This window comes from Centroberyx affinis, unplaced genomic scaffold (assembly GCF_046629955.1).
Source record: "Centroberyx affinis isolate AG114_WGS23_722 - 3 ecotype Tasmania unplaced genomic scaffold, CSIRO-AGI_Caff_v1 ptg003272l_1, whole genome shotgun sequence".
NCBI classification, from domain to species: Eukaryota; Metazoa; Chordata; class Actinopteri; order Beryciformes; family Berycidae; genus Centroberyx; species Centroberyx affinis.
In genome coordinates, this window is record NW_027281291.1 from 358,823 (window position 1) to 386,681 (window position 27,859).

Genomic DNA, 27,859 nt, shown 5'->3' on the forward strand with positions numbered 1-27,859 from the left:
CTTGAGTAACTCATGCTATCTGTCGGGCTTGGGACGGAGGGAGGGGGAGAAGGGGTGACAAGGAGAGAGGGGGACTTCGACTCCCCCCCCCCCCCATGACGACCTCTGACACCCCGCCGAAAACCAGGAAGTCAGGGCGTCATGCAAAAAGAGGGAAGAAAGAAAGAGAGAGATGGAAGTAGAGGAAGAGAGGAATGGCGAGGATTAAAGGCAAGGTGGCGGTGCGTCAGTGGAAAGAGAGAGAGAGAAAGACAGATGTGTGGGACAGGTGATCAGTCGATCAATCAATAAATAAATTAATAAATTAATCAACCATAACAATTATCAAAAGAGGAGTGAGTTTCCTTACATGGAGCATGTTAGTAGGTCTAGATGTTATAACAGTGAGAAAGGTAGAGTTATAATGTCGTGTACTTGCTTCTAAAAGCGTTAGCTATCTACAGTACAGCGCCTCTGTTACACGGCACCGATATGACACTTAGCACGTTTCCTATTGGTTCTCGGGCTCGGGCCGCGAGCCGCGATTGGCCGGTGGCCCGAGGCCTGTTCGGGGACAGGAAGCCTCACTTCCCGTCGATGAAAACCGGGTGTGGATCGCACACACGGGGAGCAAAAACGATAAGCAAACAAAAAAATCGACGAAACGAAAAATCTTAAATGGCCTCGGCTAATTGTAAACAAAAGACTATGCTAAGGTAAGAATCAGTGTCAGTTCCAGCAGGTCTTAGGGTTTCTTAGGGTTTTGGCCGACCTGGCTCGTGTTAATTAGCGCTATCGTCGTTATCGCACGTCTCGGCAACATTGTTATTACGCGGTCATCGCTATAGCAACAAAAAACAAACAAAATAATACACAAATAAAGGTGTCAGGTGAGGCAAAATGTGAATAAAAATCAGTGTACAGACTGATGCTCATGTAATAAATATACACACATGATCAACAAAAATAAAACATGAGTCATATTCATAATAATAATGATAAAAAAAACAACATCTGCGAAACAAAAGTAGAGGTTTTGTTTTTGTTAAAAAGACAAAACGAAACAGCCGAAAATGAAGATACAGAAGAAGAAATAGAGGAGAGCGGGGGAATAAAAGGAGGTTTTCATCGACTTTGTTCTAGAAGTTTTCAAGGCTGCAGGGTTTTGTGTTGTTGTTTTTTTTTGTTTTTTTTTACTAAAACAAATCTGTCTGCTTGGCGGCTGGCCAAAGAACAAGAGGAGGAGGAGGAGCGAGAAGAGAAGAGAAGAGAAGAGAAGAGAGGAGAAGAGACAAAAACTAAAAACATTATATATATATATTTATATATACGTATGCCTATTTTTTAAAATTATCCTCATTATTAATATGTACCAAGTTGCATTTTTTTCTTTCGTTTTTTTTTCTTTTAATAATCAGCAGAATCATCGTCGTCATCGTCATTTCCAGAGCAGTGTCAAAGGAACGAGGAGGAAGGAAGGAGGGAAGGAAGGAGCGGGAGAGAGGGGGGGGGGGGGAGAGAGAGGAGAGGAGAGAAGAGGGGAGAGGGGAGAGGAGGGCGTTCTGGGCGCGCTCAGTACAAGCCGCACCCTCGGAGGTTGTTGGCGATGATGATGTCGGTGACGGCGTCGAACACCACCTGGATGTTTCCTGTATCTGTGGCGCAGGTCATGTGACAGTAGATTTCCTTATTTGGAGAGCGGTTCTTGCTCTCGAATTGTGCTTGGATGTAGGCCGCCGCGTCCTCGTAGGTGTTCGGGCCTGGGAGAGAGAGAGAGGGGGAGAGAGAGAGAGAGAGAGAGAGAGAGAGAGAGAGAGAGAGAATGAGAAACGATAGAATCCCACATACAGCTTTCGCATTCGATTCCCTCTTGAGTGTCGTCCTCGGATCGTAAACATGAGATATGAGTTTGGTTTTAGATATGTTGACTACTGATGTTGTTTTGATGCTTTTGGTAACGTCGTTATTTTTCCTGATTTTATGCCAATGAAGCCGTTTGAAGGAGGAGAAGAGAGGGAGTGAGGAGGGAGAGCAAGAGAGAGAGAACATGTCAGACGGAATTACTGTGATTATCAAGGCGCTTTGCAGCAAATAAGTAAAGCAGGAGAGACAGAACGGGATAGCGGGCTCACAGGAGTGTGTGTGTGTGTGTGTGCGTGTGTGTGTGTGTGTGTAAAAGGCAGGAGACAGCTCTCACTTGCCATCTCCTCTCTTCCCTCCTCATGGCTGACCAAGCGTGACTGTCTCTTCTCTCATCTCTCTCTCCTCCCTCTCTCTCTCTACACCTGACCCTCTCACCCCCCGCAGAATAGAAATCTGTCTACCTTTCTGTATTTCGCCACCTCTGCCGCTTCCCCCTCTCCTCTCCTCCTTTTTCTTTCCTCCCCGTGTTCATCAGCATCTCTTCTTCTCCCCCAGCCCCTCTCCGTCCTCCTTCTTTTGCGCAGCTATCTCTGCCGTTGAAACCCGATGATCCATACAGCCTCGCCAGTCTAAACAGCTGCCTCTGTGATTTAAAGTGCCGGATGCCTCAGGGCTTTTTATAACCCCATGACAGTAAATCTGAAATTTGGAAGTGCGATTCAGAACAAACTATAATGTCTGCCAACATCGGATCAGTGGCCAGAACACTTGTGGGTGTTTTTACACGGCGATGTGACTTCTGAGGATCAGGTTAAGAATTTTTTTTTGTACTTATATTTCAATAATCTTACATGAATCCATTATTGTATTTAATAGAAATGTTATATTTTATATATTTTGTGTAAGATTCTTTAGATTTTTTTAGGCTTTTGTCTTTTTTGATTTCTTCTTTTTAATTTTGTTTACATGATGTACATGTGCATTACACCAGTATAGAATAGATGATCTGATTCGATTTCGGAACACCTTGCTGCATAGATTTGCATATTAATGAGGACATTTTTCTTGAAACTACTGTAACTCCTTTAAGATACAGAGTTCGTATTAATACCACCCATGTGTTCTGTGAAGACAAGTAAGTTGATATAGACATACTTGCTGATGAATGCATGAATTAGCTTAATGGGTGAGCTCATTAGCATAACTGGTTATGTTTCATATAGCATGGTGATTATGGCGGGACATTAGGCAGCTCAAGTGCCTCTTGTTCCATATGCTGTGCTATTTCTTCTGTTTTTATGTGAAGCACTGTGTGAGCTCCGTTTTTAGAGAAGTACTATGAAATAAAGTTTATTATTATTATTGTTTGGGCAAGTATGAATAAGCAAAAACTGGTAGAGTGTATTTATTCATGTTTTTCCTTAACTTTGTCCTCTAGAGAATGTCTATGTGCGACGATACAGTTTCACCACTTCACAGTTTCTTGTGGACTCCAGGAAATCAATTTTGTGTTTTCTTGTTATTGCTGCACGTCTTTGTTTTGCTGCTTGTGTGTTTGAAGAGCTGCTTTTTCTCACCTCTGCACTCAGGAAAATCTACTTTTCCTTTTCTCACCTGTGTACTCGGGGAAGCAGATGCTGAGCGCAGACTTCTTGATCTTCTCCGCGAACAGGTCCTTCTTGTTGAGGAAGAGGATGATGGAGGTGTCGATGAAGAACTTGTTGTTGCAGATCGAGTCGAACAGCATCAGAGACTCGTGCATGCGATTCTGCGGGAGGGAGGGAGGGAGGGAGGAGAAAGGAAGAGGAGGGAAGGATGACGAAAGAAGGAGAAAGGGAGGAGGAATGAAAGGGGGAGGACGGGATTAGGCGAGAAGACGGGGATGAGTAGAGGGAAGAAGAGAGACAAGATGAAATGGGGTGGGGAAGGGAGAAAGAGGAAAGGGAAGAAAAGAAAAGAAGAGGAAGGATAGAGAGGAAGAGGAGAGAGGATGATGGCAAAGAGGGGAGAGAAAATAAGGATAAAGAGGGGAAAAAGTAAAGTTACCACCAGATCCATAACCTTTGTAAGTGAGTGTGTGACAGAGACTAGAAGGCTGTTATGTCCAGTCAGCATCAAACCTGAATGTAATAGTATTTTCAGTTACATTTTATGGTTTGTTTAATCCTGCTAAGGTGTCACATTGAAAACAACGAGGGCCAGAAAGTTTCGGGAATAAAAAAAGATTTATTAGAAAGCAAATTTCAGATACTTTTCTGCGATGACAACTTATCTGGTTGCGATTGCTTTGGCCCAATTTCCAAGTTTCAATGTGCAAAACTCTTTATGCAAAATTCAATACTCGTCGTGAAAAACTGCAAAGCCTTCCCTAAGCTTTATTAATAATAATAAATATTCCTTGACCCACTTCTGATCAATATTGAGGCTATGAGCTGTGCAGAGAGAGTGGGATTGCTTCTTTATGGGCAAGATGTCCGACTTTACAGCGTGGATGTGCTGCAGTCCTGGCTGTCTCTACTTGAGACAGAAAGTGAGGGAACGTCTCCCTGCTCCTTGATTGGACAGAGCAGTAGAGGAGATCTGACTCACATCGACCAATCAGAGACAGACTGGGTACTTGTGTACGTGCCTGTGTGCGTGTTTTGTGTTTCATATAAACCTATGTGGCAGGCAGTTAGTGATTGTGAGTGAATGGGAGCATGATGTCTTTGTGTGTGTGGGGTTTGTGTGTGTGTGTGTGTGTGTGTCTGTTGATTTGTCACTCAGTGTGTGTGTGTGTGTGTGTGTGTGTGTGTGTGTGTGTGCACTGTGTGTGTGTCTGTCTGTCAGTGTGTGTGTGTGTGTGTGTGTTTGTCCCAGTCCCCTGGGCTTGGGACTGTAGGCAGTGACACACTCATAAGTAGTTCACCAACGCTCCCACAAGGGAGAGAGACGGAGAGAGAGAGAGAGAGAGCGCTAGCGGAAAGAGAGAGTAGCAGAAAGAGGAGAGAAGGATGTCACGTCTCTTCTCTCTCTCTCTCTTCCAATAGGGAATTTAGTAAAAGAGTGTGGAGTGAGATTCTGCCAGTGTTAGTTTAGCATGTGGATCTTTATGGGAACTTCCTTCTTACATTTTCAATAAATAATCACAGCTTAGGCAAACACTGAGAGAGAGAGAGAGAGGGAGAGAAAGATGGAGAAAGAGGACAGACACATCCTTCACAATTACACATCATTGTTTCAGCGGTTTTTATTCAAATAAACAGCAAATGCACACAGGAAACAGTCTCACAGTTATTCATGTGGTGCTTTGTTATTTCTCTCATGTATAAATACACCTTTCAATAAATAATCACAGCAGTGAGGGAGACACAGCAGATAAATATTACTTACAGCGCTCAGTGAAGTACAACACACACACACGCACATGCGCACCCACACATACAAGCACACACACACACACGCACGCACACACACACAGGACAAGTTTGTAGATTTGGACATTGGTGATTTGTACAGTATAGACAAGTGTGGGTATGTTGGTGTTGACACAAGGCAGCGACTGAAACAATAGAAGGCTGAAGCGGTTTGGAGAGGTGGGGGTGGGTTCAAAAGTGTAAACCAATGGGATATCAGTTAGGAAGAGAAAGGCAGTTTTATTTGATGGGATTGGTGGAGGGATTGTTCAATCTATGATAGTTTTACTGGTTGGAATTTTTATGTCCTCCTGGTACAGCATGAAATAACTATTAAAAATATACTCTTTCCAGGAAGTAAATGTAATAAGATTTTGAAGCATAAATACAAGAAAAAAACATTTTTGGTAATTTTTTTGTTATTACTGTTAAGTAGGCATGGAAAAGTAGCTATGGTGAAAAAGTATTTTTTTTTATTTCATTGTGACTTTAAGTGGTAGATTCATCATTGGAAAGTAAGATGACCCAAAAGCATTTATGGGCATTTTTGAAGTCTAAATTATTCAAGAAAAAGACACATTCAAAGACAACATGGAAAGCATTTTGCATTACAGCTTGGGATAGAAATCCCCACTAAATGTCATACGCTGGCACAGTGAAATAAAGTGTACAGTGAACATATCTGACTGGCACAAGGTGCTGTCTTCCCCTCTGTGCCTCCACATGCTGTTTATCTTAGCTGAGCATGAGTCCAGATGCAGCAGCGAAGCCTCTGCTATCTGAATGGACCGCTGATTGTATTATACACACAATAGCCAGCCGCTAAAAAAGACTCAATTACCCATAAACCTTCTTCGGCATGGCCTCAGACTACATTACCCATAAATCTCTTCCTCACCTCAGCCTCTGGGAGTCCATTATTTATCACTGAGGCTGCAGCGGGACATAAACTACATTACCCACTATCCTCTCTGCCTCGCTCGTTGATGCCGTACCCCGTCGGTTCTGTGATGTTTACTGGCTATTCGTCAGGAGCGGGGACAGGTTGTGAAAAGGGAGGACACAAGGCGCACACACACACACACACACACAGAGTGCTTTCCTCTAACCATAATGCTTCTCTGTGGAAGCATCAATCCTGTCAGCACCTTATAAATGACTAATAGCTCAAGAGCTTTGCTGTTGAGAGAAAGACGGGCAGAGAAGAGGGCGAGAGAGAGAGAGAGAAACAGATAGGAGAAATAGAGAAAAGAGGTTTAGGTGTACAAAATAGAGAAAAGGAGAGACAATCTAATGACCATATGTGATCTGAGACACAGAACTACACCTTTCTCGTCTGTCGGTCTGAATGAAAGGAAAGATGACACTGACTACAATGTGCCTCTCTTGGTTTCACAACTATTCTTTTATAGTCCTAGTTTCCATTCTAGTGAAGGCTATAGCACTAAACTATATATATATATACTGTATACTGTATATACATAAATATACATAAAACAGAAAACAGGCATATATTTGTGGGTTTTTGTTGGGGGGGAGGGTGAGGTGCGAGAAATGATCGCTTTAAAATGAATTTGATTCTTCTTCTTACTGTGAGAGGCCACTACCAAACTGCTATACTTCTTAATGCGGCTGATATTATTCTAAGTGATACAGCATGCCACTGAAGAATCAGTGTAGCGCTGAGACATGCGTACGTCCCGTCCTGTATGTTGCTGCTGTGTGCCCGAGGTTAACACAGGCATGAAAGACGTTGGAAGACAAAGCCTGGGCGGTATATGCTGCCATTCCCACCCTAAGGGCAAATACTAATGTAGGCATTCCCTTTCATCCCCATGTGAAGTGGAGCTCGCTAACTTGCTGTGGATGGATATTTCACCGGCCCGTTGTTCCTCAGCTCGTACCCAGAGCCGGCCCCTCTCTATGGCCGTGCCCATATGTAAAGCCATTTAGGTGAGGGGTGTTTTGCTTCAATTATTACAGCCGTGCCTCCATGGCCATCCTGTCCTGCATGAAGAGAGGATGATGTGCAGTAAAATTATTCACGCGACAAATGCTATAGTGAATTTAGAAGGACACTTTCACAGTGGCAGGGCGTGTCGGCGGAGGGAGAATCCTCCTGGAACTTGATGATTCAGCCGCGGTGTAAAATTGGCCGTGTACTACATGGGATTTGAATGGAGTCCATTGGAAAAGGTATAAACTGGCCCAGCAGGCTGGTGCTCAAAGTCCACAACGGGTGATACTGCTGAATTTCGGCTTTATACTGAGTTACTCTTTTGCTTTGAACAATTTGGTCTGCATGAGTGAATATTCACATCAGAGGATATGTTGTCCAGCATCCAAATTTGTGCTGTCTCACCGGAAATCCTGCAGTTCCCCAGCATTTATAACAATTCCACAAAAACAGTATTACATTCTGCTACATTGGGCTGATATTCAAATTGAAATGATTCATCAAGTTCACAAATCCTTATTGTTTTCAGCATGTAAATGTGAAATATACTCTTGGCTTCTATGCAAATTCCAGAACAAAGGATGCACACACACACTTTGACCTGAAAAACAGCAGACACAGGACTAGATCCCTGTGTAGCCACTGACAGAGGTAAGGTGGGGAAGGAAGTCAATAAAGAGAAAACAAACATAGCAAAAGAACTTAGTGTTTTCATCTTGCATTCAGACTTATTATTTTAAACGTATTTCAAACACGTTTTTTTGTAGTTTTATGATAATTTCTAGAAGGGAGTCATATCATCACAAAAGAGGTGGCACTTCTTGAAACCAACAGAATCACACTGCCAATGAAGTAAGATAATTTGACTTGAAAAATCCTAAAATAAACATGAAAAATCTTTCTCTAAATGCCTTCAGAGTTAGCGGTGGCAGGAATATTATTTGGCAAAAGAAAGAAAGAGCATACAAAGCTTTTTCATTGGATAGGGTGGCATTATTTGGCAGGGGCAAGTGGGGTGTTGTGACATTTTGCAGTCCCATGGGGGTGTTTGTGTCTTCCGTGTGTGCGCGCATATGTGTGTGCGTGTGTGTGTGTGTGTGTGTGTGTTTGTCTAGGGCATGTGTGTGGAAAGGGTAGACAGGTGCCTTCTGGGTAATTAATCCACAGACACCGACTCCACCACAACACCCCTGGGCTGCTGTTCTATCTCACACCACACACGCACACGCACACACACACACACACACACACACACACACACACACACACACCTGACCTTTCCTGTACTCGCAAAGCGTATGAAGAGACACACATGTATGTATGTAACTATGTACTGTATGTAATACACACGCGCAAATACACACAGGTAGACAGACTGAAGCACACGCACACACACACATACACACAGACACACACACACACACACACACGAAGTGGGCTGATCAACAGCCTTAGGCAGCTCTCCCTCTCTAATTAGGAAAAGAACCGTTGGCACAGATGTGGTAGGAGGGGCCGATGACATCATCTACCTGTTATCAGAAGATCCCAGCTTGGAGCGGAGGGTCGGGACACATCCTCAAATCACTGTTTGAGTGTGAAGGGAAGAGCGGAATAAAGCAAACGCACCGCTCATAAATCAGTAGGTATAAGCTCACATGGGTCAGGGTGTCCACCCCTGGCAGCCAGGGGGTGCTCCAGGGAGCGCTCACACCCGTAAGGCTGTTCCAGGCTGCTCAGCCTGTCATTTGGCAATTCCAGGAGGTCCCAAAGAGAGACGCACCTCAATTTCTATTTAACACAGTAATTATTGCTGGTGGGAAGAGTTAATGATGTCATTTACCTTGTGCGTCTCTTTGCCTTTGCCATCAAGGCTCAAATTTGCCTAATAATGCAAACTGCTATGGAAAGTAGGGGATTTTTGCCCACAAACATGGCAACATGGCAAACCCAGGGACTTCTTACATAATACTAGAGAACGTGTTTGACTGTACAGATCACATCACTTTCCACTGCAACCCAGCTTCATATCAGACACCAATCCTGGCACTGGGACGTCTAACAACCGGGATGGAGCTTACTTGGCACAAAAGACAAAAGGCTGAAAATAAGCTTGACATTAGATAGTCCCAAAGGACCATATATACACAACACCACACAATCTTTCAAAGCCCACGTTTGGCTTATTCAGACGACTTGGTGGACAATAAGCTAATCAGTGGGGAGATTCCACTCGGCAGCCCTGCACAATGGATGAGGCCCCAGGGTCATATAAAATCAATACTTCAATTTTGGCATTATCTGGGAATTGTTTGGTGGAGACAGAACACTACCCCCTGTAGCTCTGTTTTTACCACACTTTTTAATTATGACTAGAAACCATGCATGGTTCAAAATGAGAGCCTCAAAAATCAATCCTTAAATAAAACCAGGGGTGTTTTTCAGGGGGATGAAAGATTATGGCAGCCCCCTCGTTATCTTAAACCACAGCTTACTTGTTAATCATAGAATTAAGGTGAGATAGACAAAACAAAAAGTGGATGCTTTTCCTTTTTTTCAGAATGCCTGCAATGCATCCTGCGAAACTGCAACCCTAAAGCATGAAGTATCTATGTATCTATGACACTATCTCTGTGTAATACGGAAACAACATACTGTAGGTCAATGTACCACTGCTGGGTAGTTGCCAAGGTGATGATAAGCAACCATTGCTCAAATACTCAAAAAGCATGATTTACACTGCATAGTATTCAACTGTAAAATGACATGCCAACGGCTGTGCCTAAATGCTCATCACACTGTGCTGAAACAAAATAATCTACTGAATGTGGGTGTGTTGCTCCTTTTAAATCTGAGCTGGTCTACCAAAGTAGCATAACTTCAAAATGCAGGGATGAAAAAGAGAAACGAGACTGCACAGAACAACTGAACAGTATGTAAAACATAGTCATGCATGTTTCATAATTGGGATTAACTTTGGTTTAAATTCTCATTAGAGTTTAGTATTCTGAACAGGCCGGTCTCCCACATAATCCCACCAGTCCCGCAGGGTTTGAATGAGCGAGGCTTTACTGTATTGCAGCTGACTTGAAGCTTCTGTTTATAAAAACATGATTGTCTATGGCCAGTGGAGGGTGGGATGAGATGAATGGACAGGGTGCCATTAATGGCTCCTATAAGTCTTGTTGAATCATCGTGTTCAGCCAGGCGTCCCGCTGTTTAAAGGGCCTGGCTTAGTGAAAGCTGCAATCAGACAATCTCAGGCTCTGTTTCTTAATCTTTCTGATCTTCAGGACCACCAGGCTACATCATCATCACCTTCAGGGAATTAGTTACGCTTATAATAAATATATCCAACTGACTAAATGGAGAGTGAACTGAACTCCACCCTGATTAAGACGAGTTGAATGACATATTTTTATGCAGTTTTATGCAGTTTTCCTTCATGTGACTGCTGCTGATCTAAGGCGTAGCAGAGTGACAACTGAAATGTGAATAAGAATAATTAGAAACACTTCGGGGTGGATTAGTGCTTCCTAGTGAACCATTTATGGGGACGGCTGGTGGACCTCTAAGACAGCTGCCTCTTAATTTGTGTACATTCTGGTTCTATGGGGTACAAATGTATGTGCAAACCACGTGAATGTTCTGCAGAAACCTTGTATCCCTACTAAGTAAACTCTAGGAATTGAATAAAGACAGAATTGGAGATACTGGAGATTCTACAGGACACCAGAAATATACTTGAAGTTCAGGTACACTTAAAGAACAGATGGTATATCTAATCTGTGAAATCTGAAAGCTGATTCTCTAAACATTTACTGAATGTTTGGCTGATCTGAAAAGATAAAGGACTGTGTACCACAAGCTAGATTTCTAGCATTTTTTTAAGATATGGTGGATGGAAGAGTAGAAGAGCAAAGCAGGGGGTCAAAATGGGATTAATGGATCAGTGGAGAGATGACAGGTGGAACTGAAGAGACAGATGGATCCAAAGAAGTCTCAATCAATCAACCAATCAACCAATCAACCAATCAATCAATCTGATTAATTCAGTCAAACTTGGACCAATGGAGACTGGCCAGTAAAGTCATAGAATTGCGGTATGATGATATCATCAACACAGCCCACACACCCTAGGTTTCTGGCTACTGTGTGATGACATCATCAGTACAGGCCACACACACCCTCAGCTCACTGGCCAACATATAACAGTGTCATCAGTATAGGCCACAGCCTCGGAGGTTATTGGCTATGATGACATCGGTGACGGCATCAAAGACAAACTGGATGTTGTTGGTGTCTGTAGCGCAGGTATCATGGCAGTAGATCTCTTTATGGAGAGACTTGTTCTTCATCTCATACTGAGACTTAATGTAGGCTATACCCTCCAAATAACTGTCTGGACCTAGAGAGAGAGAGGGGGAGAGAGAGAGAGAGAGAGAGAGAGAGAGAGAGAGAGAGAGAGAGAGAGAGAGAGAGAGAGAGAGAGAGAGAAACAGCGGGGCAGTTAGTTAGGTGAAGGCTTAAATGCTCTCCTCTGTCATTGTGACCTTTATATTTGTGGTTTGTCCTACATTTTCCCTTGTTTGAGAAACACACGGAGTTACATTAGATCAGGCCCCACATTCAGCACTGCATTGATCGCTGAAACTGACTTGTCAGGTGATACGAACACTGACTATACTACAACTTAGAAAGAAAGCCCGCCTCAGCACATAATTTTCTGAAAACATGGCCTTTGACTTTCTGGTTCAGCACTCATCCATTCTGCTGAGGTGTACTCAGAGGTATGTGCAGGATCGTGCCCGCTGCTAGCCAAGCTATAATGGAGATGATACATGGGTAACTTTCTGGGGCAATGCTGAAGGGTGATTTTGTCCTCTTGCAGTGCAGGGTATTGACCAGTATGTCTTATTAGGAACGAAATGGGTTGGGAAAATGGTATTTCTTAAATTTGTTGGCAAAGTTGCACCACTTTGTGAAAATTGCCGATGCATCATAGTCTTCAGACAGCAGCAGTGAGACTGTGGCTGAGGCTGAGAGCTAAAAAGGGTATAAGTATATAATCATTATTGATATATTGATTAACTTTACAGGAGTGCCAAAAATACTGTATGCCCTTCTGGTTAAAGTCCATTATTAACTCTGAAAGTCAGTTTTGGCTGTGAATTTATTATGCTTTTGGCATTAGTGGGATCTCACCAAGCTCTAAGATTGTGAAAGAAGTAATTTTTCATCCTAAGTGTTGCTAACACCCCCTCTGGCTCTCAGCCAGCTGCGGCACTGTGGTTTGTCTGTCTGCTTCGGCTGGAACCTGATAAGAATAGGCATGGAGTCTGGCCAGGTGAAAGGATGAGGGACTGGGGGGAAGAGAGGAGAGGAGAGGAAACAGGTTCGGAATCCTAATTCTCTCTTTCCCACACTCTTGCTTTTTTTTTTTTTTGTCTCCGTCCATCTTGCTTTCCCACACTCCTGCCTTGTCTATCTTTCCCTGTCGCTTTCTCACACTTGCTTTCTCTGTCTCACATCCTCCGTTGTTTTCCCTGTGTTGCTCTCGTTTTCTCTTGTCCCTCTCACACTCTCAAGCTCTTCTCATTTGCACTCTCTTTAGCACTCCTGATTCATTCATTCATTCTTTCGCTCTTGTCTCTCATCCTTGTGTTTCGGAGTCGGAGGCCGCCTGCTCTCTTTCTCTCTATCTCCTATAATCCTCCACTCTTCCATTCTGCCCATTCCTCCACCTCTCTATTCATTCTTCCTCTCTTTATCTTCTTTATATCCCTTTCATTTAAGCTCTTCTACATCTTTTCAACAGATTCTATTCTATTCTATTCTATTCTATTCTACTGGCTACCACTGCGCAGTACATGTGCCTCAGTGTGTTCACATAGATATATATAGATACATAGATATTATACCATTGTACTCGGGGAAGCAGATGGACAGCGGGGACTTGCTGATCTTGCTCTCGAACAGGTCCTTCTTGTTGAGGAAGAGGATGATAGAAGTGTCTTTAAACCACTTGTTGTTACAGATGGAATCAAACAGCTTCAGAGACTCATGCATACGGTTCTGTAGAGGGGACAGAAACACCGGTTACATGGGCTCACACACACACACATACACACAGTCAAAAAGAAACTTACACACATTTCATACACACTGACACACACCTACAAACAAGACAGGTGTACACACGTCAGCACGCATTCAAACATAACCTTCAGACAACCATGCACATACACACACACACACACACACACCCAGACCAAGAAGACATACATACACATTAATAAAACACAAAGAGGAAATAAGTAAAGGAAGTGAAAACTAGAAAGCAGAACAGGAATACTGCAGACTTCCTCTCCTGCAGGTTGAAATACGGCTACGTGAACAGCAGTTTCATGCTGCCTTAAGTAAGTGTGTGTGTGTGTGTGTGTGTGTGTGCGTGTGTCTCGTGTGTGTGCATTTATGTGTGCGTGGGCCAGTATCAGTAGTAAGAATTGTTAGCATGCTGCTGGTTGCCATTGGGTCAAACAAGGCCATGCACTGTTAGCTACTAGCTACTGGTTACTCTGTGAAGGCCTACATGAATAAAAAGCGCTAGCTTTATAATAAATGCTGTATTGAAAACCGGACACAACGCATAGATCTAGACAGTGTTACATTAGCATCATCGCTAAAATGGCTAAAATAAAACAAAAAGCTTCAGTTCTCTTGTTGGTGGATGCAAAACCTTCTGATTCATTAACTAAAAGTTAAAGTTCTTTGACATTTTGAATTATAGTATTTAGTGTTTTTTCTTCTCTAGGCACTTGTTGCTTTATGGGAAAAAGTTTTCTCACTAACTAATGAGCAAGTTAACAGCTAGCATTACCCATTGGTTCTCATGCAAAACAACAAGGTGGCTTGGTTAACTCAAACACCATCACAGAAATGTATCCATACTTTGTGACAAGTGGCCCGTGAAGAAAATTGACAGACTAACATTCAAAATCTCAGAGCTTCCCTTTAAGAACGAGTTGAAAGCAGTCTCTCTCTCTAGGTTTGATTCATTGTTGCCTTGTTCAGCAGAGGGGCGGGAACAACAAGTGATTGATGGGCTCCAACAACCAATCAGGTTAGAGTCACATACAACTGTAGCGAATTAGATTCAGCCAATGCAGCCTCACATAGAGTTCAGATTAACAATTAAGTGATAGAATATTTTACTTGGATAACATAGTGGTGATCAGACAGACAGACAGACATATAGACATACAGACAGATAGATAGATAGATAGATAGATAGATAGATAGATAGATAGATAGATAGATAGATAGATAGAAACAGAGGACATGCAGCAGATGGACTAGACTGACACACTAGACACACACACATGACACACACACTCACACGGACAGTTTACCAGTTCACAAACAGAGAGAGGCCCTGCTTTCAACTCTTGCCTACATGATGTCAGTACACTGAGTATATCAACCTATCAAGAGATTTCATACCTGCGTGTGGGTGGAGCTTCTGTAGAAGATCTGACTGCTGATTGGTTAGAGAGGACAGTCGATGGCGAGAGTGACAGGAGGAGTGGAAGGAGCCAGAGATGCTGCAGGGTGGAGTTTAGAGCAGGAACGGAAAACGCAAGAGTCCGACCCCCTTTAACCCCCCTCAGACACATATATGCAGAGGCACGCACACACACACACACACACACGCGCGCGCGCGCGCGCACACACACACACACACACACACACACACACACACATACATACACACACACACCCTAGCGCTGAAAGGAAAGTCTTTAGGGGCAGGCAGATAGGACTTTAACCAAACAGTTTTCACCCAGAGCTTTATCATTATAGAGAAGAATAGCAATTGTGTGTGTGTGTGTGTGTTTGTATGTGTGTGTGTATGTGTGTGCGTGTGCCCTTAGGCTTGCAGTTTTTCCAGAAACAAGACAGGAAGAGGCAGAGCAAAATATACCGCAAGCGGTTCTTGAATAGAAAAAAGGAATTACAAGGCAAAATTAATACATTTGTATGTGTGTGTGCCCGTGTGTGTGTGTGTGTTTCCATAGAGATGCTTGTGTACCTGGTCAATGGAGTTACATTACTCGACCTCAAACCCCATCAATATTATGCAGTCAAAACCTTTAGTCTTGCAGATGACAAAACAGCAAAAGAAAGTCTAACTAGCTAATTTTCCTGCTATCTACATGACTGTATGTTGAAAACAACGCTACTAATTAAAGAGTCGTCAGCGAAGCAGTTTCTTCGTTTCACTTGATGTCAACATGCAAATGTCACCATCTATGGCAGCCAATTTCCATTCCTCCAAGTAATTCACTCTAATCTCTTCCGCTTCACTGCACTTGCTGGCGGTCACACGGTGTGAGTTGCTGGAATCCAATTCACACAATTCACACAAATTGAGAAATCTGGAAAATGCTGCAGAAGTTGTGATAAGTTTGCACCAATTTACCTTAGATGTATAAATTGATCTTTCCATAGTATACACAGGTGGTTTCTCCAACAGACCATTGAGTGAACACTTGACTGTTACTTTAGTAGACTGTGTTGGTTTCATGTTTAAGTAGCTGAGTATGTCAAAGGTCAAAGTGGTAAAGTAGTCAAGTGGTACGCCTCTTAACCAATCCGCTATTTTATGTACACAGACAAAAAAAAATCATTGCTCAAAAAAGCGGAATTGACAGATAGCAAGAATCAGTTCAGTTTCAACTGCAAGAGTCTGAGAGTCGATCCTCATTCTCCAGCTTGTTGGAGTCAAAGAAATCTGGTGTTACTACAAAGTAATTTGTGGCGTGTATTTACTGCGCTGTACTGTAACAGGAGTTATGGGCTTGTCCTTGCTGATGTATAATTCTTTTGCTAGTGCTATTGTACGTGTATGTGCGCTAACACTGCTGCATGTCGAATACAGACAATGAGCTGTTGTGTTTGTAGGGCTACAAACTATAGAGTTGAATTTAACCAATTTCACTTCTAAAATGATCTAATTCTTCTAATTTTAGATTTCATGTAGTACAGTTAGAAAATGCATTATGTGTAGAGAGTAAGTTGGTCTGACTCGTTTAGTAGCTAGTTTAGCTCGTTAAGCTAACTCTAGGTCCTACTGAAGCTGTGCTGGAAATAGACTCAACTAGATAGCTTGTAAAACCCGCTGTGTATACAACATGTCATAGGGTTTATCTTTATATTTTAGCACATAAAGCATTAGAAGTAATATGTAAAGAATATGTATTTGGCATTTGGCCAGGATACAAATGAAGTCATTTTATCTTACTAGTTATCTTAGGGCACTAAGTTCAGTCAGAGTGTAAGGACTTAAAGGAAATATCCACCATCGGATACTCTTAAGCCCTGTCGGGATGGGATTAGTATTGCAGGACAACATTGGTAATGTAATGTAGTACAATAGTAGAAACTGGTCTTTCTGCCTCTTCTACGATGGATTTCTCCCTGTGTGATTGTTGAACGTCGGTGCAAAATCTAGTCTAGAAAGAAGCTCTTGCTCTTTGATTCTGAGGGAAAAATCCACAGAAATGCAAGCTACATCACCAACTTTTTTTTTAACAGTGTTGAAGTGTTTTGGGGTGGATTCTTCCTTTAAGACCTTCCCTCATCTGACGTTCTGCTGGTGCTCTCAGCTCAGAGGGAGGCTTGATGACATCTGCATAATACAACAGCTACTGAACATGATTCCCAGCCTCCAATTCCCGGAGGATGCACTTCAGACTTATAAATAGCAGTGAATGTGGTGAGCACTGTGCATTCAAATCAGCTGATTTGTTTTAGGTAAGATATCACCATCTTTTCAGCTGCAAAGCAGGTTGTGGCATTTAGGTGGCTGAGGAACCACCCAACCACTCCATATACCACATACTATCACACTAGCTATACATCTATCTAGTCAAAAGAAGTCCTTTATCCAAGTTTTACAATTTCTACTCTTCCATACGCTTATTCCCATACACAGAAAAATGTAATGCCATTTTATTTTTGCCAAGTTATTTTTAATTTTACCCAGATTTTTCTATGCTCACCTATAAATTCTCTACTCATAATTCAATGTTGAATATTGTTTCTTAAACCAGTATTTAACACTGAATTATTTTCAGATATATTTGATCTGAAAACACAGTCACATCACAGTAAAAGGTTCCTTTAAATGCAGTAATGTAAATACCAGCATGTCAAATACTTAATAGAGGGCTTTTCTATCCATATCACAATGTACAATTGATATAATTTGCCTTTAGAGCAGGCACCTCTACGCAGGTTACTGCAAATGTCCTTCCCATTATTTAAATCAGGTCATTTGGTTAGATGTAATGGGATAGCAACTCAGTTGGTAGTCCCAAGGCAGGCAGGCAAAGAATATGTTTTGCATAGAGAAAACTAACTTGTAAATATACACTGACGCCATGTATTTTTGCATAGGGAACGTCCAGCAGCGTGGAAACAGTTTTCTAGAAATGGAACAAATGCTGCTCTAGTGTGTGTTTTGTTAAACAAAGTCCAACAGGTATTATGAATGCGGTGTTGAGCAGCAAGCGGTTGAATTATTTACATTTTCTACTGCAATATGGGCAAGGAGCTGGATGAGATCCAGAGAAAACACCGTGTAATTTCACATGCTGTGTTTTGGAGAAGGGAAAGTGTGAAGCCGAAAACACTGCAATGATATTATATGACATCAAAGAGAGAGATAAAGAGAGAGAAAGACACAGAAGGGTCAAAGAGAGAAAAGTAGGTGTGCGTACAGATAAGCGCGTCTGTGTGTCTGGGTGCACCCGTCACTGTGATAACCTTCCTGTATAAATATATTATAAAAACATATACACATTTTCAGACTTTTCTGCTTTTATTTATGTAGAAGCTACATTAAAGAGTGCCAGAGATGCTTTTATATGGACACCATGTGTTTGAAGTCAGCCTACACATCCTTTATACATAAAGAACAAGGGCATATCTGAATACCAGCTTTTATATAGACTGTGTTAGAACGTATTAGGTGACTATTACACATGGTGTCCTGCATCCAGGATGTGCCAGAGTCTTGGATACACTGCAATACAGCTGTGACACTCTTTGATACTGGATATCTTGTATGATATTACCTGTATAAAAGTCTGTATAAATGTGCATCAATCATGTATAAAAGGGTCATTTTAGCAGTGGTGTGACCCATCGCATTGCCTGTGGCCGCAGTGTGTGTGTGAGAGACAGAGTGAGAGAGTGTGAGAGAGAATATATATATATGAGTGTCTGTCCTTACCGTGGTCTCGTCCTCGTGCAGCACCTGGTCGTATCCGCTGAGTGCCACACAGAAAATGATGGCCGTCACGTCCTCGAAACAGTGGATCCACTTCTTCCTCTCCGACCTCTGACCCCCCACGTCAAACAGCCTGATGGGCACACACACGCACACGCACACACACACACACACACACGGACACAAACAGACAAACATATTTTATTTATCACTATGGAAATGCAAAAAGCCCACTGACTTAAATTCAGTACCTTTCAGTTTTGCATCCCCAGTGGCGTATGAAATGGAATACGTGCGCTTGAAAATTTAATGTTTTAAACCGCCGTGCCTCCCAGCGTATCAATACAGATACATAATCGCTGAGTCTTCCTAATATTGAGTTTCATCCCACTTTGCACAATCCACGTCTCAATTGTCTCAAGGCTTAACAACGCTTCTTTAACCCGTCTCACCTCCCCGTCATGATTTGCATGCTTTCGCCTGGATTCACTTGCTAAGCCTATTTCCTGGAAAGAGCCAAATTTCAGTCACCAGCTGATCAATATTTCGCCGGTTGGAACGACCTGCACTCCTGAGGGTTTGTGATTGGCCGGGTTCTACTATCTAATTGGGCTTGATATCAATTCGCTTCAACTTTAAAAATATAAAATGTAATTCACCTCATTTCATGATAAATTACTCCTTAATTATTCCGTGTTAGGTTGGATACGACAGCTTTTTCATGCTATAAGTTGTTTCTCTCAACATTAGAATTATGAGGAAAATCCACTATGAGAATTTGCCTGAACCCAAGGTGAACTGAAGCCGGTCTCATGTGCAGCGGGTAAGCAGGTCGGTAAGTTAATCCACCCAGTACAGTCACAGTGAAACAGCTGCCTCCCACACGCCGCATGACTGCCAGTAATAGTAATATAGCCAATGCTGAAACAATATTTAGGCTTTTCAGCAAAACAAACACGCCCAGTACACCGCCTACTCAACTGTAAGCAGAGCGTCATTCACCAAAAATGAGCGTGTGTGTGTGTGTGTGTGAATCCGTGATACATTTAGAGAAAATCCCAGTATATGACAATGGCTGCAACACAATAAATCTGGTATGAGAGATATGAGGGAGATAGAGACTGAGAGGAAAAAGACATCAGTTGCCAAGTGCGATGGTGCATCCGCCCAGAAAAATAATTGGTGTCTACAGTTTATTAACCTCTCCGCTCTGTATGTGTGTGTTTGCGTGTGTACTTGTGTGCGTGTGTGTATGCAAGGGAGGCATAGACAGAGAGTGGGGGCAGAAATATGGTAATTAGAGTAGAGGTCAGAACAAGACACCTCCTCTCTCTTTCTCTCTCTCTCGTGTCTCTTTCCCGTCCTCCCACTATCCCACCACGCCCCTCCCCTCTCTCTCTCTCAGCATTCCCACAGCTCCTTGCTGTAATTGAATCAGATCTGATTAAAGAGGCAGAGAACCATAAATGTAGACACTTGTTTAAAGCGTTTAATTCTATTAATTACAGACTGGAGTTGCCGTTTCACCCAGATAGGCCTGATAGATGGATGGATGAATAGTTGGATGAATAGTTGGATAGATGGATAGATAGATAGATAGATAGATAGATAGATAGATAGATAGATAGATAGACAAAAATATTACATGTGCCTCTGCAGTTAAATGCAATTGTAAGGTGGAAATGTGAGGGAGAATGATATTTTCCTCTCCTTCTATTCCACTCCGTGCAATTGCAACAAATCAGCCATGTGGAAAGGTGTTAGTAACAAGGTGGGACTCAGTTTGACTGCCAGTTTTTGTGTTTGTTTTTGCTGGAATGGAATGAAAGTAACCCTGCTAAGCAAAGGGCAGTACAGGTGGCAGTGAAAGAAATAAAAAAAAAACACATGGCAGGATGCTGAAATTAGCATGTCAAATGTGTATGTATGTGGGTGGGTGTGCGTTTATACTGACCTGAAGTGGAGGTTTTTGAAGGTGAAGTGTGTCTCAACGATGCCAGTGGTCTTCACTCGGGTCCTCAGGATGTCCTGCTCTGTCGGCTGGTAGTCTGCCGCACCAATCCGATCTAGGCTGTCTAGGTAGCTGCACACACACACACACACACCAAGGACAGAGTGTTAGAGCAGTGTGTAAGTCACCGGTGTTTGTCTACTGATGTGAACTGATGTGGTAATTATCCAAAGGCAAAATAATGCTTGCCCTGTCCAATGGGGAGAGCTTGGCAATAACACACTGCCTCAATTAGGGGTTTGATGGCTTCACATGGATGCAGTTGCGGTGCTGTAAGCATCAGAGTGTAAACCTAATGATACGGCCCAGGTGGGTGCAACAGCAAACACTGGATAACGTGCAGAAGATGACACCCACCCACTGGATAACTGCCATCAGTAATGATAATAAACGTTTTTCTTTACTGATCCCAGTGGGGAAATTCCATTTCCTCTTCCCCGCCACCCTCTGGGAGGTCAGAGGTCTGCTACAGAGCAGTGCCCATGGAGCTGGCGAGGACACTTCGGCAGGGTGGATCCAGGCTCACATGGGGTCTTGAACCTGGATGCTCGAGCCTGGATGCTCCCTATTGAAGTACTGTCTAACAAACGGCGGAAGAAGAGCTACAGCTGCAGCTGCGTTTTCTATTCACCTACATCCCTCTCTGACTGACAGCCTCAGTTTTGAAAGCGAGTGGAGACAGAGGTAATTATTTTTCCACGCCACGGCCATCGAGGCAGCGTTGGTATTCTGAGCCAAAGGAGGCGGCTTGACAGAGAGAGAGAGCCGAGTGGAAATACCGACACGCAGAGGAGACGAGCATGCGCACATCCATCCGTCCAGACAAATGGATGTAAAGTTGTTATGGATTGGCGAGAGTGTTGCAGCGGTGCATCTAAATGGATGCTGAGTGGCTTCCAAGAGAATGAGAGAGAGAGAGAGGAGAGAAAGAGAGAGAGAGAGAGAGAGAGAGTTATTGGGCTGAGGGCAGCAAGAAGTAGTTGGCACGTACTGTACACACACACACACACACACACACACACACACACAGTGGTTCAGTGATAAAGCTAAAATATTGATTGGATAGAGAAAGGAATCTGGGTGAGAGTTTGGTTTGGGAAGTGAGTAGACAGGGAGAGAGGAAAGGGGAGGGAGAGAGAGGGGGGGGGGGGGGGGGCTTGACATTGATTGGACATTGAGAGGGGTAATTCCAGGATTTGAGGGTTTGGAGGAGAAGGAGAGAGAGATTGATGAGAGTGATGGACAGAGCGATAGATTTACAGTCTCTCTGGGCTGGTGTGGGAGGCTGAAGGGCTGAGAAGTAGACCCGCAGAAAGACAGAAAGTCTGAGTGGGTCTCACCATCAGGAGAGCTAGATATCATACACACATAGCTCAATGTTTTTTTTCTGTTCAATTTCAATAGTTTTCATTCTTTTTCTCAGGGTAAATGAGCTCTATCTTTCTTTGACTTTGAAGATTTGGCTGCCACTGGTTTGTAAGCCATTGGCTCATGATACACTGGTAGGTATTATTATTAGGTATTAGCCAGATGGGCCACTAGGATCTTATGGTTAGTAGATGACATACATTGGTCTAAGTGTGCACAAGTTAGTTCCTTCTTCTATGTGCCAGGCATTATAAAATGCAGGCTGTGTACTCTTTGGAGCCGTCTGCTAGGAAGCTTTTGAATGTCGCAATTATATTTGACTAATGAGATCTCTCTGTCTTCTCTCTCTCTCTCTGTCTCTTTCTTGTCAATCTTGCCAAAAAACTTGAAAAAACAAGTGGGCTGCCCTTGGACATTTGACAGAGAAGGAAAGCTCAGTCCAACTGCCCGTCACTGTTGGGTCTTATGGATGTGACTGACGATCATGACGTCGACTACCAGTGGAGGTGGAACCCTATCAAAATACCAACTGTCTGATTCCACCCTGCAGTGACTTCTCAGAGAAATGTTTTTTGACACGAACTAGCACTACCACAAACGCTAACGTTAGGCTATGTATGTAACTCCCGTCCCCTGAAGGTGGGGCAGGAGATACAACACACACAGCAATGAGGAATCGCCCTTAATCATGTCAGGACAGGCCAATGACTGGTGACTGCTTGGTGTGACCCGTCTGTTCAGATGGCACACAGTCCAGAAATGCTGCATTTGTCTTGCTCCTCATCCTGATATCGCTCTTCATGGGGCAACCGAGAGCCGACTGAGAGTGTGTGTCACTTGCTGATGTACAATATTATGGAACATCACTGAGAGTGTGTGAGAGACAAAAGAGAGAGAAATCTGAGAGACAGTTGTTGAGATGATAATGGCAATGTGTGTATGTGTGTGTGTGTTTCCAGTATAGAAAGCAACAGAGTTCTGCTGACCGCTGTGATATTCAACACCACTCTGTCAACATTCCTTGTCAACACATACACACGCACTCACACACACACACACACACACACACACACACACACACACACACACACACACACACACACACATAAAATGTCTCTGTCCCTCCGTCTTTCACACACAACACACACGTGTAGCCTACAGTATTGTAAATGTGTGAAATGAATGATTGCATTGACTAGTGATTAACATCATCTAAATGGGCTAGTGCTGATAAAACCATGGGTTGATGCCAAAGAGACAGAGAGAGAGAGAGAGAGAGAGAGAGAGAGAGAGAGAGAGAGAGAGAGTTGGCAGGGAGTCCTGGCAGTGGAATAAGAACTGTGCCCAATGCCAATACCCAGGATATAAGAGAAGCAAGGGAATGGAAGGTGTGTGTGTGTGTGTGTGTGTATGTGTGTGTTTGTGTGTTAAGTGTGGGGAGAGACTAAAGAATCTATACAGGCAGAGGAGAGGCAGGTACTGACAGTGAGAGAGAGAGAGAGAGAGAGAGAGAGAGCTAGAGAGAGAGAAAAGAGAGATAGGCAGGCAGGTAGGTGGGTGCCATGTTGTAGTTCAGTCACATTGATCACTAATTAACACCAGTGCAATGACCATACATTAGCATATTACATTGGCATCTGGCTCACTATGGCTGTAAAACCATCAGTCAAGGGCCACAAATTATAATAGTCGGCCATGGCTGTTTTCCCCATACAGTATACATACAGTATACAGTATATGCAAGTATATCCATGTATGTCCTGTTTTGACAACTCAAATATGTGTATATTGAATGTACCAATACATTTTTAACCAATTTATGTGTTTGTAACAGGTGCTAATTGGCTTTTAGATGGTTAGGCGTCTCATCACAGTGATGTTTTGTTCCATATTCAGAGCCAACACTTATCATAACCCGACCAAAACTCCTCTAACAACGGCTCTGAATCTATTAGACAGACATTGATGAATTAATTAACACAGGGAAGAAGAAGAAAAACAGCAAATAACTAGTAAGTATCACACCAGCAGCGTACACACTCTGGATTCCCAAGGCATGTATTTTTAAATCAAAGCCACATCGACCAGATGACAACATCTACTTTGTATTAATGTTCGCCTTGACTTTTAAATATTATGTTGTCAGCGGTCTATAAAATGGTAAAAATGAATAACTTAACTGTACTCTGCCAGTACCATGACAGACTGTGTGTGTCTAATAAACTCTACAGCCGCAGTAGCGCCCACTATTTCCTGGTAGGACGCTCAATAATGTTCAATCATCTAATGTAATGCACAATGCAAAATCAATATCTGTAGTCTAGAATGCAGTTATGCTATTTTGACATTCGACTGCCATTAAACTTCAATCAGTTCAAAACTATGTAGTATGCTCAAAATACCTGCTATTAGTAGGTACTATGCCCTTCCTCTGTGTGTATTTAACACTGCATCTTTTCAAGGTAATACACCAAAATGGATGCCATGCTCTTGTCCAATATACAGTTGGTCTATAGCTACATACTACGGATGATGTAATGGCGTATATGTGTTCATACAGGGTGTGAATTTGTGTGTGTGTGCATGTGTGAGCGTGCACAAACTCCTGCATCTTTCTATAGCCATGCATTTATTTTCTTGATGGAGGACGTGTGTGTGTGTGTGTGTGTGTGTGTGTGTTCTTACCAGCATGTTACGGCAGGCAAGGGATGTAAATAGCAGATGCAGAGTGTATGTGTATTGTGGTAAATAGGTCAGTACATGCAGGGCATTTGAAGAGAGAGAGAAAAGATAGATAGAGACAGAGGGAGAGAGAGAGAGGGAGAGAGAGAGAGAGAGGGAGGCTTCAGGCACTACATGCTACTCTTAGAATAGAACTATCTGCTTTCTGTGCAATACAAACACACATTACATGTGTGTGCGCTCACACACACACACACACATCACACACACACACACACACACACACACACACACACATCACACACACCCTTACATTCATTTCCTAGCCTTTACACTAACCGTAACCCTCTCCACTAAATGCCGAACCTTTAACCTAACCTTAACCTCTTAAACAAAAACATCTTAACTTAGGAGAAATCTCATCATCTCTCCACACACACACACACACACACACACACACACACAATAATACAGACTAGATGTGGCCTGATCATGTGACATCTGTCCTATCAGTTCATTGGTCGGTTGGCCTGTTCCGCTCCACAGGCCACAACATAATAGGAAGTACGCATCAATCTTTAATGTTGTGACATTTAACACGGACACACACACACACACACACACACACTTACACTCACTCTCTCTCTCACACACACACACACACACACACACGCACGCACACGCACACGCACACGCAGAGCGGATGTTGTTGTTCGAGTTAATTGAGTACATGTAAATGTTGATAGGAATATGTTTTCTAAGCCCCCCCCCCCAGGATAGATGGCTACCTCACTCACTCTGTCTCTCCGTTTCTTTCTGTCTCCCTCTCACCATTTTTTTCCTCCCGTCTAACTCGCTTGCCCTCTTCCTTACTTTCTTCAATCTCATCTGTCTCCCATTCTGTATCATTTAATCATTTTGATACGTTTTGTTTGTCTGTCTCTTTCTTTCAATTCCCAGTCTTTGTCTCTCACTTCCCTTTCTCTCAATTCTGACTCTCTGCCTCTTCTCTGTCTCTCTCTTCTCCCTTTTCTGCTGCTTTATCTGCCTCTCTGTCTGCATTACCTGTGCCTCTATAGGCCTACTCACATAGAGGCTGGACTCGGCAGGAAAACACGGCACGCTACACCTCACTTGTAGCTTTCCATCCAAATCATGCATTTGTTGTGACACTCATCTATAGATCTGCTTTGTATTCATTTTAGCCTGTTGTGATGTTAGGGATATCTAACACATCCTGCTGCCTGTGCTGTCAGCACATTTCAGAATGGTAAGAATGTCAAACTGCAATGCTGTCAGGCATTAAGAGAGACTGTTCACTGTGCCCAGGTGATGTAGTGGGAAATAAAAAGGTGGCAAACTGCTGTAGACTTCCGGCTGGTGATCAACATATGGCAACCAGTACAAAGACAAATCAGTTATATTTCCATTTATTTCTTTTAAAGGCTCTATTATCTTCTGGGTTACATCAGTTTGATGCTATTTACTGTGATGCATACTATGAATTTTACATCAGAGAGATTTATGTCAGCCTAAAAAAGCGGATAAACTGTATCCCCTATATAAAAAGTTAAACCCTCCATTACATCCCTCACCCAGTAAGATTGGTATATAGTGTGTGTAACACTCACAGCAATGCAAATGAACGACTCTCTCCATCAGTCTGTTTCAATTTTTCTTTATGTCCCTCTCTGTAATTCCACTAGATGTATGGAGCACAATTCAACTCGGCAACACCCACAAACATGGCACTCCAGGGTAATAACTCCAGTGCAATCCAGTCCATCATGCTCTCTCTCTTTATTTCACCGCCCATTCAACCCCCCCCCCCCCAACGGACTCTCCCTGCCTCTCTCACACTCTCCCTGTGTTTCTCTTGCTGTCTCCCCCCCCTCCCCCACCCCCACACACACACATGCACTCAGTATAAATGAGGCCTGCGGTGCTTTTAATGGTGATTGACTGCGTGTCATAATAGCTAGTGTATGATTGCAGTCACAAGATTATAAATAAATCCAGCTATTGGTGTGTGTGTGGGGGGAGGGGAAGGGGGGGGGGGGGGGGGGGGGGGGGGGGACTAATGACTGTTGTATTGATTTGGATCGAGAAACTCTGGACTCAGCGAGGCAGTGGGGATACACACACACACACACACAAACACACACACACACACACACACACACACACACACACACACACTTACTATTGCGCTGAGTCAGTGAATTGGTGCTTCTGGGGGTGGTATACAAACACATACACATACACACACACCCTACTTTCCTTGTACACACTCTACTCCCTCCGACTACAGTAAACACACATCCATACCACGCCCTTAAACTCTGTTTACCCACCATTTTATTTCTACAACAAAGTTTACCCACCTTTTTTATGTTGACATGAATCTCTGTCATACATGATAGTTTACATAATACTAAGTAGAATCAAAGAAATTATGTAAGTTAGGAGGAGAAGGATAACTTATTTTAACAGACAACAGGCTAAATAAATGCTTTTCTGAGATTATTGTTTGTTAGTGTGGTTGTTTGTTTAATGATGATCACCAGCTGGAGGTCATAATTCCCTCACCTTTATATCTACTACTATATCACTGCAGACAACACACACACACACACACACAGACACCTGAAACACCACAGAGACGTACTACTGCGCGGAGTCGTTGAGCTGGTACTCGCGGGCGCGGCTGAAGCACTCCTGGATGCCCGAGTCGGACCACAGGCGCATCATGGCGGAGAGCAGCTCGGGGGAGTAGGGCTCCGTGTCTTCCATGCGGCTGACCACATCACACACCATCTTAGCATCCGCCTGCAGGGGGACAGAGGAGGGGAGAAAGCCAGGAGGTTAGTATCGATGCAGCGCTCGGTGGCTAAAGCTTTCAGAGCTTCTAGCAAGGGCAGAAGGTGGAAGGAATGGAAATAAATACCTGGAACATGTTTATCATGTGTAAAACCAAATGTGGAAACGATGAATCAAGGTATCACAACTAATATATTAATGTTTACAAATGCTACACATAGCACCTTTAACATGTCAAAAAAACAATAATTTAGAGTGGAGGTGAGGATGGGATGGAGGGAAGAGGGAGATGAGGAGGAGGAGAGATAAGAGAGCACAGTCAGAGGGATGAGAGCATTTTGAGATTTGAGGCCGGCCTATCTCCCCTTTGGTCCGTTTATTCCGTATGTGAAGAGAATGATTCATAAAAGCATCGTCTGAATTCCCCGCTGATGTGTCACCGCAAAGCCCAAAGAGTCGGGACGGATGCAACAACAACACAGACAACAGCT

At 43.1% G+C, this 27,859-nt stretch overlaps 1 protein-coding gene across 1 annotated transcript; it reads right to left on the minus strand.

The window, feature by feature from the left end:
• Positions 1 to 1,413: 1,413 nt before the first annotated feature.
• LOC139660309 (guanine nucleotide-binding protein G(o) subunit alpha-like) lies at positions 1,414 to 27,504 on the minus strand. Its single transcript, XM_071538411.1, has 6 exons — positions 27,496 to 27,504; positions 27,217 to 27,377; positions 20,442 to 20,570; positions 18,491 to 18,620; positions 3,457 to 3,610; positions 1,414 to 1,739 (listed from the first exon to the last, which is right to left on the minus strand). The coding sequence occupies exons 1-6, from the start codon at positions 27,502 to 27,504 to the stop codon at positions 1,552 to 1,554; spliced, it is 771 nt and encodes a 256-aa protein (XP_071394512.1). The 3' UTR covers positions 1,414 to 1,551.
• Between the last annotated feature and the right edge of the window lie 355 nt (positions 27,505 to 27,859).

What these genes read in the sequence shown, in the direction of transcription:
- LOC139660309 (XM_071538411.1), bottom strand. An exon ending in CTCAACGACTCCGCGCAGTA is followed by an intron (nt 20,571 to 27,216) that starts GTACGTCTCTGT and finishes GTGTGTGTGCAG; the next exon opens with CTACCTAGACAGCCTAGATC. An exon ending in CTGCTTCCCCGAGTACACAG is followed by an intron (nt 1,740 to 3,456) that starts GTGAGAAAAGGA and finishes TCTCTCTCCCAG; the next exon opens with GCCCGAACACCTACGAGGAC.